Genomic DNA, 17,099 nt, shown 5'->3' with positions numbered 1-17,099 from the left:
TACATTTGTTTTTCTGTTTCAGTCAAGGAAATATTTAGCCCCTAAAGTAGTTTTTCAGCGTGATACTCTTCAATGTCAGAGATTCACTTCTCTAATGATAATTTCACTGGTGAGGTGACAAAATTGTTTCTGCCAGAGGATACACTCAGGTTTAGGCCAAATGACTACAGTATTTCCAGAAAGCAGGGTCTGATTTTTTTCCATCTGCACTTACCTGGCAGAATGAGTTGTTTTTCTCTCATTTGCAAACACTGTCAAGGTGATCCACACTTTTTTTTTAATTGTGTTGCATGTGGGCTTGGGGTGAGTCCAAATAGAGGCTGATGTAAATGTATTGGCACATTTCTCCAGTGGGTTCTGAAACTAGGCTTGGTCTCCAGTACCTATGGTTTCTTTTCCTGCACTACCAGTTTTCATCTTCAGACACTCATTCTTAATGCCTACCTAGTTTCATTTTATTAACTTTGCCCTGTCAGCTTTACCCTGCCTGTCCTGATGAGAGAAATCGATATTATAAGGCAGCTCTGAATAAAAGTATAGTTTTTCCTTCCCTTGTGTTGCCTGATGCTGCAGGAGAGTGGTAGAGGGGAGTTCTCTGGCTGCCCGAGAGAACTGCTTTTGCTTTGCCTTTTCCTAAGAGTCGATACGGTCTATTGCCATCTCCTGTTAAAACTCTCGTCTGGAAAGTCGAGAGAAGCGATCAGCTTATTTAGGATTTACCAGGTTTTAAAACACCACTTTCAAAAGCTGTGTGGCAACCAGTCTTTGGTGACTTCTCAAGACAATTCCCTCTGTTAGAACCCTGGTTCTTCCTGCTTTTCTTAGCAGCAGTCTCCGTCTCTTTGCCGTTCGCAGCCCGAGAAGGCGCTCCCTCGGATAAGCCGAGGAAGCAGGAGAGCAGTGGGAGAAATGCTGCCGGCAGGCTCGACAGATGCTTTTTCCCGGGAAGCCGTATACTTCTGGGGAGTAGGAAAAGCGGTACTCCCTGCTTGGGAACGCGCGGGCCTGCACTTATCTCCCCGCTCCGGGAGACGGCTCTTCCACATTATTTTCGGGCCGGTAGCATTCGGCTGCGGAGCTGCGGGCGCCCCGCGGGTTTTCTCCGCGCGGAAAGCACCTCGGTGCGCTCCCGCTGCCCGTCCTCCTGCACCCGAGCGGGGTCGGGAGGGCTTGCGGACAGCGGCGGGGCTTCCCATCCCCGCTGAGCCGGGCGTGCTCCGGGGGACACCGCGGGACGAACCTGGAAACACGGGGGGCGGGGGCGGCCGGATGGGGGACACCGACAGCGGCGACGCAGACACACTGGGGATGGCGTGGGGACACACTGAGGGCGGGGAGGGGACGCGGATAGGAGGGGAGACACGCTGGGGGCGGCGCGGGGGGGACACGTCGGGGGCGGTGGCCGCCCTGCCGGGAACGCGTCCTGCCTCCTCCCGCCCCCTGCCTCCGCTCGTCCCCGTCCCCCCGCGCCGCCGCCGCGGCGGGTGGCCGGGCGGGCGGCAGAGCCGGGGGCCGGGCGGCGGGGCCGTGCGCGGGCAGGATGCTCCGGTGGCGGGGCCGGGCGCGGGGCGTCGCGGTGGCGGTGGCGCACGGGCTGTGCTCGGGCTCGCTGAACATCCTGCTGAAGTTCCTGCTGGCCCGCTACCACTTCGCCTTCCTAACGCTGCTGCAGTGCCTCAGCAGCGCGGCGGCGGCGCTGGGGCTGGAGGCGCTGCGGCGGCGGGGGCTGGCGGCGCTGCCGCCCTTCGGGCCCCGCCTGGCGCGCCCCTTCGCCGCCGTGGCCGCCCTGGCCACCCTGCAGTCCACCCTCACCCTCTGGTCGCTGCGCGGCCTCAGCCTCCCCATGTATGTCGTCTTCAAGCGCTGCCTGCCCCTCGTCACCCTGGTCACCGGCGCCCTGGTGCTCCGCGACGGCATGCCCTCGCCCGGCGTCCTGGTCGCCGTCCTCATCACCACCTGCGGCGCCGCGCTGGCCGGTGAGCGCGACCACGACCCACCGAGGGGACGGGCCGGGACGGGATGGGACGGGATGGGACAGGACGGGATGAGACAGGACGGGACGGGCGGCGGCAGAGGTAGCCGCTCCCTCCGGGCTCCGGGCTCGGGACTGGGAGGGCAGCATCAGCTCGATGAGAAAGACGCGAGGATACGGGGGACGTGCACTTCTGGGAGACAGCTGCGGCCCCGCGGAGGCAGATGCAGGCGCACGGGCGGGCAGGTGCAGCCTCGCAGGGGTGGATGCAGTCCCGCTCTGACTGGTACATTCTTGCAGGGCTCGGTTAAACCTTTTGGAGATAGGTGCATCCTGATGGGGGTCGGTGTGAACCTGTGGGAGTAGCTGCAACCTTATTGCAACCCTTCTAAGGAGGGTACAACCTTATGGAGGGAAGTGTAGTCTTCTGGCGGGTGGGTGAATCTACAGGGGTAGATGTGATGTTCTGGGAGCAGCTGCAAGCCCATGAGACAGCTGCAGCCCTTCTGGGGCAAGTGTCATCTTATAAGGGCAGTTGCAAGCTTAGGGGTCAGCTACAGCCCTCTGGGGCCAGGAGAACTCATGTTACTTTCCAGTCGAGGTATAGGTGGGGTGGGAGGCAAAGCTGGCACTTTGTGGCCCGACAGCACTCCTGGGCTAGGGGCTGCTTCAGACAGCAGAGCACATGCAGAGGGTGTAATTTAACCTGCAGAGAGACTGACAGGGGTCTCGGGAGGGAGGCTGCTGCTTCAGGGATCCCACAGGGCTCCATGGCTAGAGCGTGCAGAATGGCCTGTGGGTTGGAGGGCAGGCAGCCCAGCCAGCCAGAGCTGCTGGGCTCTGTTTCCTGCTGTGTCTCTTGCTCTGTGCTGGCACGAGGATGCTCAGGGTTGCTGTGTGTGTGTGTGTGTATGTGTGTGTGTGGTTTCAGCTACAAATCTTCCATCGTGTCTTCACAAAAGGGAGAAGGCAATCTGATTTTGGATGTGGGATTTAGAGGAGGTATGAAAAACAGTCAATATGTTTGCAGCTTTAAAAAATGTATAAGAGATTTGTTGGAAGTCAAGACTTGGGACAAGCATGACAAATCCTAGGGGTTATGGAAAGTGCAATGATGCCTATTTCCTAAATATCCCTCTAGTCCATGTCTCCCATGCTTATTTCTCTCTGTGACTCTCATGACAGGAGCTGGTGACCTGACCGGGGATGCTATGGGCTATGTGACAGGTGTGCTGGCCGTGCTGATACACGCTGCCTACCTGGTGCTCATTCAGAAAACCAGTGTAGATAGTGAATATGGACCCCTGACAGCTCAGTATGCCATTGCTGTTTCAGCCACCCCCTTCCTCATCATCTGCTCCTTCGCCAGCATGGATTCCATCAATGTCTGGTCCTTCCCAGGATGGAAGGATCCTGCAATGGTATGCATCTTTATTGCTTGTGTCCTGATTAGCTGTGCCATGAACTTTACCACCCTTCACTGCACTTACATTAACTCGGCTGTGACCACCAGCTTTGTAGGGGTGGTGAAGAGCATAGCCACCATCACGGTAGGCATGGTGGCATTCAATGATGTGGAGCCCACAAAGTTATTTATAGCCGGTGTTGTGGTCAACACCTTGGGGTCTATCATTTATTGCGTGGCCAAGTACATTGAGACCAGGCGGCAGAGCAACTATGAGGACCTGGAGAAAGAAGCTAGAGAAGAGGAGGGAAAAAGGCAGTCTGGAGACCAAGCTCTGTTTGCCATGGAGACAATATCCCAGGTGAAGGGGGCTGAGGAAGCAGCAGTGGAAGGATCATCCACAGGGCAGAGACAGAGTGGAGAGGAAGAGAAGGACACCACTGAGAAATCAGCCAAGGCACTTGTGGTTCAGGGAAAATCCACGATCACACAAGAAGTGAACAGAAGCTCATTGAAAGAAGCCTATCTTGGAGTATGGAGGTTGGTGAGGGGTGCTAATTATATAAAGAAGGATTATTTGATAGAAAATGAAGAGCTACCAAACCCTTAAAAAGCAGATTTGGAAGCTTATTGTTTGAGGACAGACACCTGGTTTTCTGTACAGGGGGAAGGCAGAGCATACATTTCCACATCAATACTTAGAAATCCAAGTCATTCAGGATGATTTTACCTCATTGTCAAAAAGCAAAAGGTCATAGTTTGCTCATGCTCTGGGCTTGCTTTCAGCTGCTTTCAGTATGTCACTTTATACCCACCTCAGCTAAGGTACTGACACTGCTGCAGACACAGAGAGCTGGGTAAGGGGTGCTTGCCCAGCAGCTGGGAATGTGAGGGATATCGGTGCCATTGAGATACGTGGCAGTACCAGTGACACAACAGTGGCTTATACCTTAGATTGTGTCTGGAGCCTGGTGATTTGGAGGCTCTGTCAGTGTGTTTCTGTATCTGTATCCATCCAATTATAGGTACTCTACATAACTAATTCCTACAATATAAACTCATATTAACTGTACTTTTTTGTGCTCCTCTGTGTCAATACAATTGCAACAGAGCTAGAGGTTGTACCACTTCAGTTATATTGGTGTAAAATCACTCTCTTATCTCATGAATTGAAGCCTTCCAGGCCAAGCCTTGGACGTGGTTAACATTGGGTGCTTTGTGTCTTCAGTAGAAATCCTTTAGTCTTGTGGTGATATACATGAAAGCATCTGAGCTTCTGAGAAGCTTTGACTGGCAAAAGAAGGATGTTTATCTATGAGCTTTAACTATACGTAGCATTTGGAATATTAGCTTGACTCAAATAAAAGAGTTTGGAAATGTTGGTATGTATTGATTGGATTTGGGAGGGCTATAAAAATTTAGGGAGAAAGTTTGTGCCTTGTGTTATCCCTCCTTGTACCCTAAAATTGGATGAATCAGAGCCTGGACTGGAACCTAGGTGTTCTCTCCATTCATTCTCTCATAAGCTGAGGCTGAGAGGAGACCTGGGGACACCAACTCTGAAGTTCCCAGGGGTGCTTTTGCAGGACAGTTGTGCTACATCCTGGCCACGTGCTGGTACGTGGCTTTGTGCATATCCGCCCTCGCTGTCCCTGTGCTCTGCTGTCCAGTGGAACAAAGTGCAGGCAGGCAGCAGGAGCTGCCCGGTGCTCCGGCAGATCCCCTGGCCGAGTGCTTGGGGAGTGGGATGCTCTGTGTATTCGGCACGGGGACATCCATGGCTTTGGCAGAAGCAGCTCCTCAGTGCCCAGACCATCCCTGTCCCCATGGGCTGCAAGGGGCAGAGCTGCCTTTCCCCTTGGAAACTCATGTGCTCATGTGGGAAGTGGGAAGCAGGTGCTCCAGCGAGGCCTCTGCTGAACATACTAGTATTTTGTCCCACATCTGTTTAACTGAAAAGACTGTGGAAACAGATGTTTGAGTGGTTTTTCACCTGAAGATATCCATTTGGTAGGTGGGAGTACTTGGGTGAAACCTTTTCTCACCCCGAAAGTGTGCTGCAGCCATTTGAGTCCAGCTTGACAACAGACCGAAACAAGGTATTACCATTTTCTTAAAAAGTGAACCAAGTTTGTTGTTGTTGTTTTTAATATTGTTATTGTTGTTATTAATAATTATTTATTATTATCTATTAAGCCACTGAACTGAAAATCAATTATTCCCTAATTAACCAGTGCCTAGCCCAGCGCTCCCTCCAGCTGAGCAGGCAGCATTAGCCTCACAGCGGGTTCAGTCTGAAGTGAGCAATTTGCCCAGCAGGGAATATTTGCAAAACTGCTCTCTGGGGGAGCTTTAGGTTCTTGTCAATAAATGCAGGCAGAAACATCAGGTACTGTGGCAGTGTGTTTTCAGAATGACTGCAGAAGTTGGCTGACCTGGCATCACCCATGAATTTTGACAGAGACGGCTAAAAGGACATTTATGCTAAAAGCCTGTAGCTGCTGAGCTGGGGGACAGGGCACGGAGCCCTGTACATTACACGTTATGTATAGCTTGTGTTTAAGAGGTACTGGCTGTACGCCAAAACACGTTTACCTTCTGTTCGAGCTCCATATGGGATCTTTTCAATAAAAGTACTATTTATTGTTTCTAGGCTAATATAATAGGGCTTTTGTTAGTTTTTGAAATGCATCCTAGACTAAAGAAGTTTGTGCCTACGACTTATAGTTGCTGTATTACTGAACTCATTGCAATATTGAGCTGCATTGTAATCATACAGATGGTTGGAGAGAAACCCACAATTCTGATCTGTCCTCACTGTGTTTTCTGTCCACAAAAAATGTGGATCTTCTAACCACCTGGGTGCCAGTCTTAGATCCTGTAGTGCACACACTGTGTTTGACACGTGCTCTAGGAAGCTCTCCCACTGGACTCTTGTTTCAGGACTTTTTCCTGGGGGGAGGTTAAATGTTCTGCCACTTACTGTTGTTAAATTGTAGAAATCTGTGGAAATTCAAACAGTTTTGACTATTTAAAAAGCTGCTGTTACAATGTTGTACATTTGCATGTATAGTTGAAATGTGATTATATTGTATTCTGTTTTTACCTGTAAATTCCCTAAATTAAAATGGGAATTTGGCAAACGCAATCCAGTTTTTCAGTAGCAGACACTGTCGCACAACGAAATAAAAATACTGCCTCGTGCTGAGGTATTTTAAGAGCATCAGTGGAAGATAGTAGAATGAGATGTGGGAATAAAATGCACTGCTTTCCAAAAGCCTTCTGCTTTTCTTATTGTTGCTGCTCGAGGGTGCTCATTTTTGCTTCATTTATAGTTTTTCTTGTGCCTTTATATCATCCAAGTTTCCTCAACGTGTGACCACACACTATAAATACTGTCATGGACAGAGGGATTAAGGACAGACAAAGGAACACAGGATTCTGAAGTGCTGGGACCTCGGTACAGCTCAAAATTCCTGTGATTCTCAGTGGTGATTTTTTTGGTCATATATTTAAGATGATTAAATGTCACTGGTGTAGCTGTTATAACCCTAGAATTAATAAAATAAGATGATGTTCATTATTAATAGTTCCATTATAACATGACAACATTATTAAAGGATAAAATATTAATTTAATTTTACAATGTTAAGTATTTGTATTATCCTCTATGTTGCATGGCAGCACTAGGAGATGATTTAAGCATTAATTTTTACCTGTTTGCTTTGGATGAAAAGTACATAACACGCCTATGGCTGAAACTGGGTTGTGCCAGACCAGGCTGCGGTCGGTGGTTATTGCCGAATTCATCTTAGAGCTCCACACAAATGTGCCTGCAGGTTAATTTAGAGAACGAGACCATCCTTGTTGTCAGATAATAAATTAACCTGATGCACAATGACTGCTTTGAGAATAAACAGGAATTTCAGTGTCAGCACATCCTTGCATAACACCTGCTGTAGCACTCCTAGACACGCACGTACACGTACATGCACGCACACAAATACACATGCCATATGACAAAAAAAAACCAGACTGGCTAACTGGCTATCTTTTTGGAAATGCATTCTTCTCTCTACAAAATTAAAGAGAGGACAGTTTACTTAGAGGCAGTTAAGGTGCAGTTAATATTGCTAAGGATAATTTAAAAATTTACATACATCGCTAATCTTGTATTTGCCATCATTTCCACATGGAAAATATGCAGTAACCTAAAAAGAGCCATCTGAGAAAGAAAGAAATTTTACAGTTTATGAACCAACACTTCAGACCCCTGCAAACATCCAGGGATAGTTTATTGCCAGTGTTTAATAGCCTCTTGTAATTCTGTTTGCTGCAAAAATGCATGTTTGCTGCAAAGGCTTTAGTATGCAAAAAGGTGCAAGCCCTTCAGCTCTGGTCTCTAAATTAACATTTGAGCATTTTGCTGCTAATCATGGTGAAGGGTTAACACCTTAACCCTCTATGCCTGTGTCGTTTATTATTTCACATATATCTTTGAGATTTCTTCTGTGTTTTTCTAACTGGAGTCTCTAAGTGCAGTGGAGGCAATCAACTCTGCTCTCAATGAGCTTCTGTATTCATGCTTCAGTTGCTTGTCGAAGGTCGTCAGGAAGCTTTTCACTTCAACCCCATTCCTGTCAGGAATTGATGAGCATGCACATGCCCTCTTTTCTCATCCTTTGTTGCCGCTGTATCTCCCAAATCTTTTTTCCGGTGTCCATCCTGAAAATCTCTGCAAGCTATGGAGGACTTGCCACAGAGGCTTCTCCTCCTTTTTTTTTTTTTTTTTTTTTTTTTTTTTTTTTTTTTCAGAAAGGCAGGGAAGGGATGGACCAGCAGGATCTTGAATGTCCAGATTGCTTCTTTCTACCTTTGTGCATGTTTCTGCCCACCAGCTCCCTGTATCCAGATCCCTATATAGCTCAGCCCTGGCTGTGTCCCAGCTTCTCGTGGAGCTGTGCCTGGGCTGTGTCCCAGTGTCCTGTGGAGCTGGGCTGTGCACGGGACAGGCACCCTCACTCTGACAGCCAGCCAGCACTGAAACCTGGCTGTTCCTGACCCTTTGGAGATGTATTATACACACAGAACCAGGAGATCTTTTCATAGTAACAATTTTTTAAATAATAAGGCTATAAACCTGCTGTTGAGCCAGGCTCAGTTTTTTTTTTTATAGGTTGAGACTTAAGAAAGCCAGTCACACTGGCTTTCTTCAGTGCTGGACATTGTATTTGAACAGAACAGAGGCAGCCTGAGTTGAAAACCCAGGTAGAAAGCATGAAAACACTGCTCAAGGAGGGACATAGATGGGATAAAGATGGATGGGGAATATGTATGAGCTACAAATTAGAATGGATGGGGAATATGCAATAGTTTGCATGAACAACAAATTGACAGTATTGAAAACCAATGGCCAAAGAGTGAGGTGAATCTGCAGTGGCTGCACTTGAATTTGGGCTCTGGAAGAGCACAGCACATGAAGGAGAGAGGCAGAATGAACGAGCTGGCTGGGGGAAAGATGGCTGCATCTATTCTTTGTGATTATGTGATCTTTTTTTTTTTTTTACTGGACAGTTGTAAGAAATTTTGCTCTGGGAACATTAATCTTATTAATAAGTTTGTCTTTTATCAATTAAAAGCAATGTCAGATCTGTTCTCAAAATTACCGTACTTTTTTTATTAGGTGCTATTGATTTTGTTCCTGACAAAACAAGAAGATCCCAACAATTATTTAACAGAATTAAGGATTTCTCTGATAAACAGCAATAACTTCTGAAGACACAGGCCATTTCTTACCTGACATGGGGGTCAAATGAGAGAGAATAATGATTTGGAACTGGCCATAATAGTAAACCAGTCAGGTTTAACAGCTGCTGTAAATAATGGTCAGTATCATTAGTAGATAAAAACAGCTAAAGGCTGCCGTGCATATCACCATTAACTCCTCATGTCTTGAATTGTCTTAATTCTGTAAGTGCATTTTTTGTCTTCAGAGTACCTGTGTGAATTTGTCCTTATGGTTAGTTTAATTCCAAACCATGTACACCTGGTTAAAAGTTAGTAGAATATGGATTTCCCTTTCTATTTCTCAAACCACAAACTAACCTGGGATCTGAAGGGCAGAGAGGTTTTCTTTGTCAATGCATCTTCTTGAGTGAGTGAACATTCAGGAGAACAGATAAAATGTCCAAGAACATATGTTACTACAAACATATGAAAAACAGCTAAGTATTTCCTTTTCACAATTTTATAGGAACAAAATTACATTTCCTTAAGCATAGTGGCTGAGAGGCCACTGAGTCTGATTCTTCATTGAATTTCAGAAGGCTGATGCACACAAAACACACCAAAACAGACTGCACAACCACACAATTTTGGCCCTGGGATTTACAATATTTTCCAAAAGAAAAGAGCCTGGGGAGCATTTGCCTGGCACCATGGGAGAAATCACTTGACTTAGGGAAGCTGGGATGCAGGTCTCTGTGAAGAATCACTTCCAAGCCAGCAGCACATTTCCAGGATTTCTGAAACAGGGTTGGATTTTCAATATTGCTCGGTTTTTTTTGGTTTGTTTTTTTTTTTGGGGGGGTGCTTTTTGGTGTTTTTTGTTTGTTTGTTTATTTTTGATTTGTTTTTGGGTTCTCTTTTGTTAATAGTATTACGAATGAGCAGAATTATCTGTAATACCTGGCCATATCCTGGGGTACTTTCTGAGTGCTGAACACTTCATCCAACACCTGGATGTTGCAGTGCTGCAGATAAAACCAGTACAATTTCATTAGTGCTGCATCCAGCTCTGTCATCCAACACAAGCAGAACACTTTATTTTTCTGTCTGGGGAATCTGCTTAACAGTGATTAAGTATGCTTGTATACTCATAAAGATCTTTTATAGCTGCTCCAAATATTCAATGCCACAGTTCAGGAAAGAAGCTAAGGAATAGCTAACTGATGTGGAGGATGAAAATGACAGCTAGAGCTGCCTTTTCAGTGGAAGGTTTTGCAGGAGTTTGGATTATTTGCTACCCAAGTTTTAGGCTTTCCTCATCTTTATCTACTTCAGCGCCTTTCCTCGAAATCTGTTAATTTTGTCTTGACAGATTTAGTGTTGATCTGGAACCATTACTTTTCTTTCTGAAAACTTCACTTCTGCCTCTCCCTGTCACTGGTCAGGTAGGGCACAACACCCAGAGTCCTTTGCTTGGAACACACCAGCAGCCAGCAGACAAAAAAAGTCAGATGCCACTTTCAGGGTCAAAAATAAGGACACACTGTTCTATACTGGAGTTTCATTACAGATTCATTCAGATTCATACTCATCATGAAAAGCACAGTGAGTAAGACCTTCACAGCCAAAAAGGCTTTGCTGCATCTCTGCATTTAAAGCATGGTAACAAAAACAGAGATTATTTTTTAGTGGTGCTCCTCTTTGTGTTTAGTATAGATCTGATGTGTTGGCACGTAAACTGGCGAACTTTGAAGACTCAGCTGTGATGTGAACAGATTCCTAGGTGGCAATATAGAGCAGTCACCACAACCCTTCCCAACTGCTATTAGGAATGCTCTCATTTGTTGCACTAGAACATTTCTGCATTTTTTGCCTTGACCAAGCCTTCACTTAGTAGGCCATGAATTAAAGCATTTTGCTACCTTAGGGGCTCACTAGTGTTCAGTGTTCCACTTCCCAAGCCAAGGAGAGTGTTAGCAATGGGGTTTACGATTATTTCCTGTACCCCCAAGTCGAGATCTGTGCTTGAGAAGCTAACACTCAGAATTCCAGCAATGCAAAGCCAAAGAAAGAGCCCCTCTGCCCCAAATATTGACATTGCTGTGGCAGTACAGCTGATGGTAGAAGCAGCTGCTGCAGGAGAAAGGAGTTTCTGTCAATTTGGCATGTTCCACGGCACTGTGTAGCACCATGACACCAGGGAAGGGCCTCCAGCTGCCAGGGCCATGCTGCCACCCTCAAACATGCAGAGATGTGACTGCTGAGGCTGTTGGAGAGTCGCTCTGGACACCAAAGCTGCGTGGGTGAGTGTTCTCCTGTGGGGTCAGGGGTTTGCTCCTTTCCAAAGCTCCTTATAGGGAGCTGGCACATAACAACTCAGTCCCTCCCCATGAAGGGTAACAGGTCAGCTCAGCTGCAAAGTGGTGTGGTGGTGAGGGAAAGAAACAGCACAAATTTTACCTGTGCAGTCCAGATAGGCTATTACCACAGCAAAATTCTTCCTTTACTTTTTTTCCCCAGGCATAGTTCCCTCTATGCTTCTGAAAGGAAATATGCAAATGCACTAATAGTTTTTATAGAAGAAAATACTTATTTCAAAAGAGAGCTCCTGCAGGCAATACAACGCCTGCTGAGCTTGCAAAATCATTCAGTGTATGGAATGGATTAGGTTGGGGGCTGCCTTATTTTCATTGCCTTCAAAGTGGCTGGGAAAACGAAGATGTGAAGGTAAGGACTGTAATAAAGAACGAGCTCCGTAAAGCAGCTTTGCTACAGTGAACCTTCAAACCCATTTGAGAATGTCAGGGATTTGCCATTATTCTTGAAGCTGACTTGACAAACAATTCGGGCATCTTGACAGTTGAACCTTAGAATAAAAAATGTCACAAATTCAATCTCCTGCTAGATAAGGAGTAGCCAGCTGATTCCCAGGGTGCAGGCAGCGCTGATCCGCCCTGCTATCAGTGAGCTCTGCTGCAGTGGGATATCTAATTTAGGTAAGTGCATTTCCAGCATTAGGGTGCACAAAGTCTGATTGTGAGTGGCTGCCAGTAGAGACACACAGGATCAATTTTGCAGATTCATGCAAAAAACTGCTCTCATTTTAACTAAAAATGCTAAGCTTGGGTAGTATTCTTAAAGTATTATGAGCTATCTGGGAAAAAGGAAAGCCAAAGCAAAAAAACCCTAGAGTCCTACAGACACATTTCCAAAGGCTTACAGTGCTGTTACTCTGCATTTTTCAATCAGAATAATGAATAAATATTTGAGCAATAACAAGAAGGACATATATAATTTGGATTATTTTAAACCCAGTGCCACTATCTGATCCAATGCAGGTGCAGGGAGCCCACAAGGGTTTGAGCCATGGGCATCCCAGTGCATCTCAGTACTTTCAAGACTGGAGAAATCCATCACATACAGGGATCTGTGAGGCTGGAAGTAAATATATCTGCTGCCTTGTTTTGTCTTTGTGTACCCAGATGAAATCTAAAACTTCACAACCATTTCATTTGCTTCCTCTTTTCCTTCAGGAAATGTCTCCCCACCTTTTTTTTTTTTTTTTTCCTTTTTTTTTTTTTTTTGGTGACAGTGCCTCAACTGGCATTCACATTACAATGATGGCAGGAAGGATTATAAAGAAAAACAAAAGAGTACTGTAGATTTATATTTTTACCACAGTGTCCAGGTTAATTTATTAATATATATATATTTTCCTGCTAACTTGCTTTCTTAAAGGTGAAGATTTAGATGAGCCACTCCATTTACTTTTGGTCTAGCTCATATGTGAGATAAAATGACACAATCCAGCAAAGTTGGCATTTTTGTTACACCAGTTGTGACAGGAGGTGCTGTGTTCCAGGGCTGGTGTCTATCTTTAAACAAAGTCCACTAGACTTGGACTACAGCCAGGTCTTTCATTGCTGGGACCTTTTTAACTGTAAATAGAATTGCACTCCCTCTGAAATTTTGCTGTCACTCACTTTTGTAAGAGGACACATGAGTATTTGGGGATTTCATCTATTGATTTTGGACTGTGGGTTACTTCTGTATATTCAGTGAGATCAATGGGCTTCAAAACAAGCAAAGAGCTTGTTTCTGCTACACTGACATGGTCCCATAATGCCAATGAAATTGATTGGCAAAAAGCTGTTTCAGGACAAATAGGTCCCTCATGATCTATAAGCATCTCTCCCAATCAGGAGATGATGGACATAAAACTACAGAGTTTTCTGGTGTGGCAGCAGAGAGAATCATACAAAACTCCTGTGAGGAGAGTGTGATTTTATATACCTGTCTTAGGGGCTGCTGAGGTGCAGCTCAGGATTTTTGCCTTGTTTGTTATGATGTCCCACATTCTGGAACAATTCCTTGTAGGAATTGTTGTCTACCTGTATTTAGGGATGTCAGAAATGGAGAGATTTAACTGACTGTTTTTCTCTTGGTGCTACATGGCTTGCTGTCATTAGTTTTCACCCCACTCCCTGTGTTCACAAACACTGTGCTGGGAGATAACCTGCCTCTTGAGTTCAGATGCAGTCTGCAAGCCATGAATCTGCTATTTGCCAAAATTCAAGGGCTGGAATGTCCAAGGCAGGAAATGGGAATTGGATGAACTCAGTGGGGGCAAAAAACTTCCTCAATCAGTGCCAGATCCACTTGAGGCAATAACTGCCCTTTTCCTGACTGCCCATTGACAGGTTCCTCATCTCAGTCACCAACTTCTTTGTAGCAGCATCTAAAATGATTAATCTTTAGTTTAGCTAAAAGTTACATTCTTTTATTCTTCACTGTTCTGCTGCATTTCATAATGCCAAATCTCAGGCTGCTCTTGCATTGCTGATCCTTCCAGCTATATTTGCACTGCAAGTGGTGCAGAATTATCATGACCACTCAGTGCCATCTAGGGCAGACTGGCCTCTTCCATGTTTGGCCTTTAGTTGTCTTTGGGTCTCATGTATAACTACCATTCTCATTATATATTTTTTTTTCCAAGTAGAATGATCTGATATAATGGGAGGATTGTGCTATAGCTCTGGGTTCAAAGTAAATAGAAATGTCCTTTACACAGGAAGCATTAAACTGGTGTCACTTGCTGCCAAAGGATGCAGTGGAAGCTCAAACTTTCCTTTAGGTCATAGGCACATGCAAGAGAACTCCTTATACTCATGTACTCCAGGTACATGAAGGTTAATAAGTACAGAAAACCTCATATAAATAAAGAAGATTGAAATATGTTCAGTCTGGGAGAGTATTCAGAGGATGTACCATGTACAGCCTCCTGCTCTCATCCTGTTCATGGTGCTGCTGAGAATGGGGTACCAGGCAAGATAAACCTTTGGTTTGACCCAGTATGGTCATTTGTATGTTTTCTTTAATGCATTCTGGAACATCTATAAAAGTTTCTTCAAGATACACTCCATCTTCAAAAGTCCTGTCCTTCAGCAATTTACTTACTCTATCTCTGCTGCACCAAAATAGTGACTCAACATAGTTAGAGGTAAAGAAAGGTCATTGCAAAGGCCATTGAGTTCTGCTGAAAAAGTTCACCAGTACTAACTGCTTTCAAGTGGATAACCTGCTGGATTTCCTCACCTCCTCTGCTATAAAACACCACAGTAATCACAAAGGGACACATCATATCTGTCATTATTATAGGCAATGCCCACTTACACCGTGTTCCTAAGAGTGAGCAAGTATTCCCTGTAAGAGAATGATGTACCTGGTCCAACTCTCTCAAGGAGCTACTAGACAATCCCCAGTTTACAAGCACAACACAAAGCTGTGTCAATAGGTAGTCATCAAAACCTCCATTTTACTTCTTCCATCCATCATTTCTACAAAACTCAAATGGAATTGGATTGGTGTCTTGCTGTGCAGTACTAAGGGATGGTTGCAGCTATAGGAGGTAATGGTCTTAAATGCTTCCCCTTTGTTGTATCCACCATTTGCTTTCTGCTTCCACATCCTTTGCAAGCATCAGCTCTTTGCATTGAGGGATGATAGATGTGCTTCAGGGTGTGGCACAAAAAGTACTCTGAAGTTGATGAAAATTAGGATCTGAAGGATTGTATAGTTAGATCTTTTGTATGGCAACAGAGGAGAGTTTTAAAACAGCAAAACTCTTTAGTAAATCAGGTGGAAATGGAAATCTGTAGCTGCATCTCTGAAATAATCCCAAAAGTACAATAGTAAAATCCTTCTATTGATTGTATATATTTTAATTTCATGGCTCACTCTTGATCTGATTTGAAATACTAGATTCAATGGCAATTTCATTCACATGGCTGGAAGATCTGTTTAAAGCACTAACAGCTGAACAGAGGCAGTGCTGAACACTTAAAAGGCATAAAAAAACCAGTAGTACAAAACCTAGTTTTAATTATTCCTCCAGTTACAGAGCTCTCCAGCCCTATATTAAGGTGACCAGCCCCTCCCAGGAGCCAAAGGAATATCTATGCTGAGTAGCTGAGGTACAGATTTTCCTGAGCTGTGTGTATGTTACAACAGGGCTGTGAAAAGCAGGATTGGGGCAGTGATGTGTTGCATCTGTGGCTTGATGTGTTAGAAGATGAATCCTCCCTGCTCTGGCTAAGCCAGCCAGCTCAGAGCTCAGCACTTGTCTCCTGTGCCTTGAAGAGACTGAGACAGTCATTATGTCAAATTTCTGACTGCTGCAATGGTTGGATGCACTGATGGAAACTGGGAGTAGGGCTGGATTTCTATAGGTAGTTGGTGGTCTGATGACAGAAGATTCAAGGACTGTGGACTTTAGAGACAGGCAGCTGAGTTTTCTCAGCTCAGTATTTCTGTAAACACCATGTCTGTGTGTTTGTGTTTCTCCTTGGACATGTAGTTTTACCTTTTTCCTTGTGATTTTGTAGTAAAAGTACAAAGATGTAACTTTGTAAAGTAATTGGCACAACACCAAATGGATTATGCCAACTTTATGGAGTGGAAGTGCTCAGGAATAATTCAGTCTTGTGGATTGCTAATATTTAGAATTTTCATCCCAGATGTATTTGGAGGACACAGACAAAAGTGCATTAGGCTCTGCTTATACAAGAGATGGTCTCAGGCCAAAGACTTGGCAACCAAAATACAATGTTGAATGATCCTCTGCAATTGTATGTGCTACTAGAAGATAAAACTGCATCAAGTGCATAATAGAATTGCCTGCACTTCACAAACCTGTCAGGGCAGATAGATAGCATTTCCTCATCTAATACGAGGTTCCATCTGTGGGTAAGTCCTTATTAGTAGAAGACATTATGCAATATTCCTTAAAAATTCATAAGAATTCATATCTGAAGAGAGGAAGATGAAGTAATGAAGAGAGATCACAGGTGTAGACATATGATAAAGAAGGTGCAGTGAGTCCTCGTTTAAAGCAGCCACCAGATTTTTATTATTTTACTCTCTGCAGAAAAGCCCTCTCAGCCCATGGTGAATTGTTTGCAGCAAAAGGCTCAGCCAAGCTATCGCTCAGGTTCACACTGGCTGGGGTTCTGCAGCAATGAATTGAGCATACTTACTGCAGATAGAACGTGGCGCTGGGACTTCTGAAAGCTCTTTTTACTCTTTGATAGAGGAAAAAAATAACCTGCCTCTGACTGTGAACCAATTAAGAGAGAATAAAATGTGGGGTTTTTTTAAACAGAGAAAGGCTCCTGCTTGTGGAGTTACTGATCACATAGACTTGAGCATGTATAAGCATGACTTCAGAGGATAAGTGGAGTGTAAGTGGTAAACAGCTTTTTTTATGTGCTTCTCGTTTAGTCTATGGGAGTTTCATAGATTACTCCAAGGGGACCAAACAGAAGAACAATGAGGGGTTATTTGAAAAAAATCTGGTGAATTTCATGCTTTGATAAAAAAATGTTTAACTCATTTCACTGGTAAGTATTAGTCTACGCTGTACTTACATACTGTAAGTCTCTTGTGTTTTGGAGGCTGTCTAGTAACTACATTTGGAAGACAGAATTTCTGGGGTAA

The 17,099-nt window shown here is 44.8% G+C and overlaps 1 protein-coding gene across 1 annotated transcript; it reads left to right on the top strand.

Annotated features, from left to right (window-relative positions):
- Window positions 1-1,525: 1,525 nt before the first annotated feature.
- SLC35D3 (solute carrier family 35 member D3) lies at window positions 1,526-6,654 on the top strand. The gene is made up of 2 exons (XM_021553112.2): window positions 1,526-1,976; window positions 3,158-6,654. The coding sequence occupies exons 1-2, from the start codon at window positions 1,541-1,543 to the stop codon at window positions 3,985-3,987; spliced, it is 1,266 nt and encodes a 421-aa protein (XP_021408787.1). The 5' UTR covers window positions 1,526-1,540; the 3' UTR covers window positions 3,988-6,654.
- Window positions 6,655-17,099: the final 10,445 nt, after the last annotated feature.

This window comes from Lonchura striata, chromosome 3 (assembly GCF_050655825.1).
Source record: "Lonchura striata isolate lonStrDom1 chromosome 3, ASM5065582v1, whole genome shotgun sequence".
NCBI lineage: Eukaryota > Metazoa > Chordata > Aves > Passeriformes > Estrildidae > Lonchura > Lonchura striata.
Note: the sequence above shows the minus strand (reverse complement) of the source record. Positions and strands in the feature narration are given on the sequence as shown.